This window comes from Zeus faber (assembly GCF_960531495.2).
Source record: "Zeus faber genome assembly, chromosome: 22".
Lineage (NCBI taxonomy): Eukaryota > Metazoa > Chordata > Actinopteri > Zeiformes > Zeidae > Zeus > Zeus faber.
Window position 1 is genome coordinate 23,448,176 of NC_137209.1, and position 5,000 is coordinate 23,453,175.

The 5,000-nt window shown below is 45.6% G+C and overlaps 1 protein-coding gene across 1 annotated transcript in view; it reads left to right on the forward strand.

The window, feature by feature from the left end:
• irs4b (insulin receptor substrate 4b) overlaps positions 1–1,031 on the forward strand; it is a gene marked incomplete at its 5' end in the record, with an annotated part of 13,385 nt that extends 12,354 nt beyond the window's left edge. The window contains one exon of the mRNA XM_080023204.1: positions 954–1,031. Within this exon, the coding sequence (XP_079879330.1) occupies positions 954–958 (5 nt within the window). The 3' untranslated portion in view covers positions 959–1,031. The remainder of the gene's footprint in view (positions 1–953) is intronic.
• Between the last annotated feature and the right edge of the window lie 3,969 nt (positions 1,032–5,000).

Below are 5,000 nucleotides of genomic sequence, written 5' to 3' on the forward strand. Positions count from 1 at the left end.
AGTGATCTATTACAGTGGAGTGATCTATGAAAGTAAAGTGATCTATTACAGTAAAGTGATCTATTACAGTGGAGTGATCTATTACAGTGGAGTGATCCATTACAATAGAGTGATCTATTACAGCTGGATGATCTATTACAGTGGAGTGATCTATGACAGTTAATTGAACTATTACAGTAGAGTGATCTATTACAGTGGAGTGATTTATTACAATAAATTGATCCATTACAGTGGAGTGATCTATTACAGTAAAGTGATCTATAGGTTGGTTTATTTCTACTCCGCCTGTCGGTTAAATGTGACTGATAGTGAAATGTGGGGGTAGTTATGTGAATGTTTATTTTGTATCCTCTACATGAGACGTCATTTAAAACCTATGAAAAAATAATCGCAACAGAAAAATAAATAAACAATAAAAATTAAAACATTTCAATGGGATAAAAGGTTAAAGGTCCGTTGAAAGTGTGTGTGTGTGTGTGTGTGTGTGTGTGTGTGTGTGTGTGTGTGTGTGTGTGTGTGTGTGTGTGTGTGTGTGTGTGTGTGTGTGTGTGTGTGTGTGTGTGTGTGGCTGTTGACATCTTTATCAGCGAGCGTATCCTAGATTCCTCGCCCTCCCCCTGACCTCTAACAACACACAGTCAGTAAATGATTGAAAAGCTTCTCAGCTGATTCACTTGGTAAACACGTCTGTTGCTCTATGTATCTGTCGCTCTGTCTATAAATCACTCCATCTACATGTCTGCCTGTCTGCTACTCTTTTGCTCTGTCTTTTGCTCTATTTCTGTCTGGATATGTCTGTCGCTCCATCTATCCCTGTTATCGCTCTGTCTGTCTGTGTCTCACTCTCTCGCTTTTCTCCAGCTCATATTTGCTGTGGGTGGATTTAACAGGCAAAACGTTGCCTGAAGTAATTGTTGTTGTTTAATTTGTCTCTCTCTCTCTCTCTCTCTCAGATTGAATGGACGAGTGACAGCCCCGTCTCCCCCTCATCTCTCCACGGAGGAGAGAACTTGACTCAAACCCGTGACCTCTGACCCCCTCCGCGACCCCCCCCCCCCGAGCAGACCAGAGGAGACGATGAAAACAACAAACAATCAACGCTTGCAGTTTTTTTTTCTTTTCAAATATATATCATTCTTCTTTTTTTTTTTTTTTACGTTGCCTTTTATATGCATATCTCCTCATTTTGACCCCCACCCAAAACTAAACCAAGCCCGTAAGAAGAAGGGATGTGGGAAGACTGAAGCCAAGGCATTACGGTGAACATTATGGTGAACTCAGCAAAGTATTATTGTTATGATTATTATTATTATTATTAATAATAATCATCTCCTCAGTACGGTACCGCACAGTCAATCTGTACCATTTTCTTTTATTATTATTTTTCATTTGTTTCCTTTGTTTTTCTTTTTAGACTGGTACTCCCCCCTTACGCTATTGTACGATGTATACACCGGTTTCCAAGGTGACGATATTGTACGATATATAGACCGGTTTCCATGGTGACGATATTGTAGGATATATATATACATCGGTTTCCATGGTGACCACGTTGTACGATATATACACCGGTTTCCATGGTGACGATATTGTAGGATATATACCTCGGTTTCCATGGTGACGATATTGTACGATATATATACACCGGTTTCCATGGTGACCATATTGTACGATATATACACCGGTTTCCATGGTGACGATATTGTAGGATATATACCGGTTTCCATGGTGACGATATTGTACGATGCATACACCGGTTTCCATGGTGACGATATTGTACGATATATACCTCGGTTTCTATGGTGACGATATTGTAGGATATATACAGCGGTTTCCACGGTGACGATATTGTAGGATATTTACAGCGGTTTCCATGGTGACGATATTGTAGGATGTAGACAGCGGTTTCCACGGTAACTACAATACCAACCTCCTCCACCAGTTGACTTATGTACTTGGGCCAGTATGGAACCAGATGGGCTGTCGTGTGGCGTCGCCGATGGTATTTATTATTTGTGTTGGTTGGTTGGGTGGGTGTGGGCGGTGCCAACCGCTTCTCACCGTGTCCAGCCACTGGAGGGGAGCTGGTTAGTCCACAAGTGGAAAGATCCAGGACCTGGGAAAAAGATTACGAGTCCTGCTTCCGTGTTTTTGCTCCGGCCGCGCCCCGATCGGCGTGTGCTGGGTGGTTTGATAAAGGTGGAGGTGAAATCCCGGGGTGGAGTTTCTTCCCAGAATCCCCTGTTCTTTCTGTTTTTCATCGCTGGACGATCGGGGTTCGGAAAGTTCGACTCCACTCCAGGATTCTGAGTCGAGCGGCGCCGCCGGTGCGCGGCTGGCGCGAGAACAACGGGAACGGGTCCATCACGTTTCACGGAGCCGGGTTTTCCACCTCCGCTTCACATGTCATTTCAAGGTGCTGTTCCGTGTTTTCCTTCATATTTTGAGTATTTGTTCATATGAATAATTTATCAAACCGTTGATCGTCTGAAAGTTTTACTCGTTTGTTTTTCCTTCCAGAACATTTCGGTTCCGTTCTTTCCGTTTATACCTCACGTGGTCCGTAGCACAGTCGAGTAGATGGAGGGAGAGTGGACACACACACACACGCACACACACACACACACGCGCACGCATGCACACACACACACACACATGTATACACACATCTACACACCTACATGCTCATATACACACGTCTAGACGCACACGCATCTACACACACACTCATTTTCACACAGGGACGCACATCTACACAACTCTTCACACAGATACACACATCGTCTCACACACACATGTACACATCTACAGCGTCCTGCCTTTGGCTTCTGTCATTGTCAGCAGCTCCTGGTGACGTCCAGCATTCTTCACACACACTACAGTACACCACACACACACACACACATACACACTACAGTACACACATACACACTACAGTACACACATACACACTACAGTACACACATACACACCACACACACCACACACACACTCAGAGTCCGTCAGTGACGTACAGAGGTTTCCAGAAACCTGAGCCCTGGCCCCAGGTGCATGGTGCTGGGCCACACACACACACACACACACACACACACACACACACACACACACACACACACACACACACAGGCCCTTATTTAGCGGTAGCGTGTGTGTGCTACTCTCCCATAACTTTGCTCTGATAGGACGATATAAATATGAACTTGCACGGAAACGGCTGAACCCTCGTAACCTTCACAAGTTACTTCAGCTCGTTTAGTTTCATTTCATTTGTTTCTGCCGTCGCTCTGCGCCGCTCCTCCCTCGTGGCCCCGCCCACCGACCCCGCCCTCACCCCGCACCCCGCCCACCGACCCCGCCCTCACCCCGCCCCACGTCTTCCCGCCTCCGGCATTTCAATCGCGTGGTTCCGGGCGTTTCGTTTTCGACTCGCACGATGTCCCAGATGGGTGGGGCCCAAAATCCGGACGGGGCGGGGCTTACCGCACAACGGGCGGGGGCTTGTGCTGGAAGGGGCGGGGCTTGCAGCCTCCCGTTCGGCCACCACCACTTGGGTGGAGTTTTACTCCCAATAAGGAATCAAGCGAGACAGACTTTTGAGGTCATGGCAAAATGGTGGAAAGTTTCTCAAAACGTCGTCAAGCTCCACCCCTGTCCGCTCCGCCCCGCGGTGTATAACAAGCCGCGGGGGCAGGTGAAGCCCCGTCACGGTACCAAGCGTCCGGACCCAACCAACACCACCCTGAACGGGGGGGGGGGGGCACGCACGGGACGGCGCGTCTTTTGTTTTTACGTTTACGCTTTTTTTTTTTTTTTTAATTCAATTTTTTGTCGCTCCGTGAATCAAACGCGCCCCTCCCTCCTCCGACGCCCTCCGGGGGTCTCACCCTCTGCGTAGGGCTGCCCAGATGAAGCCCCCCCCCCCCCCCCCCGCCCCTCAACTTGGTACGCTCCGTGAGTCCTGGGAACTTTGACCCCCCCCCCCGAAAAAGGACGTTTCCACCGTTTCCACCGTTTGCCAACACCACGTCTGCCAAAGCGCTCGAACACATTTTAGTTTTTTATTTGGTGAAGTTTGCCTCGTGACGCGTCGTCCTTCCTGTCGTTCATCTCCACGAGGAGGAGGAGGAGGAGCCTGGTTTTTGGGGAAACGGGCGACAGAATGAGCTGAAACCCGGAGGAGATGGAATGAAACGCAGCGATATGCAAGAATAATATTATTATTTCTTTTTTTTGTTCATTTTTGGAGTTTATTTTGTACCTAGTTTACAGGGAAATGAATAATCTTATTTTATTTGCTCGTTGTGTTTTCTAGGGTACGTAGGCATTTAGCAGTCATTTGTATAAAGAAATGGGTTGGACTTCTGCCTATTGTATTATTATTATTATTATTTTTGTAACTATATTACAAGTTATTTGCTGCTGTGTAGTACAGTAAAACATGAATCATTTGGAATGCTGTTTGTGGCAGCCATCTTGACCAGGACGGATATTTACCACATCAACGACACAGATTCCAAATACTCTACAGTAAAAACTCTGGGGAAGGGGAGAAGTACCGCGTTGTATTCGGAGAATAGAGACGAAAAGTAACGATAGTGACATTAAAGTTCTGATATATTTTCATATCAAGCAGCATTTGGAGAATGAGGTTGGAAATTCTGAGATTGAAGACGAAATGCCAGCGATAGTCAAAAAAGAACATTTTTTGGGGGGAAAATGTCAAATTTAAGGATGAAAGATGAATTATGACGGAAAAAGGTGAAATGTGCAGGAATCACTGCTTTAAATGGAAACAAAAAAAGTTTCAGCTGTTTGATGTTAAAAACTTTTTTGTGCAATTTTGTCATTTTTCTTGTAATTTTATTTTATCTTTAATCTCAAAAACCCAAAATGTTGCTGTCCCCCCCCCCCCCCCAAAAAAATACACCGCAATTTCATGTCGCGATTTCGATTTCAATCTCGTAATTTCCATTTTATTCTCCAAATACAATAATAAATAT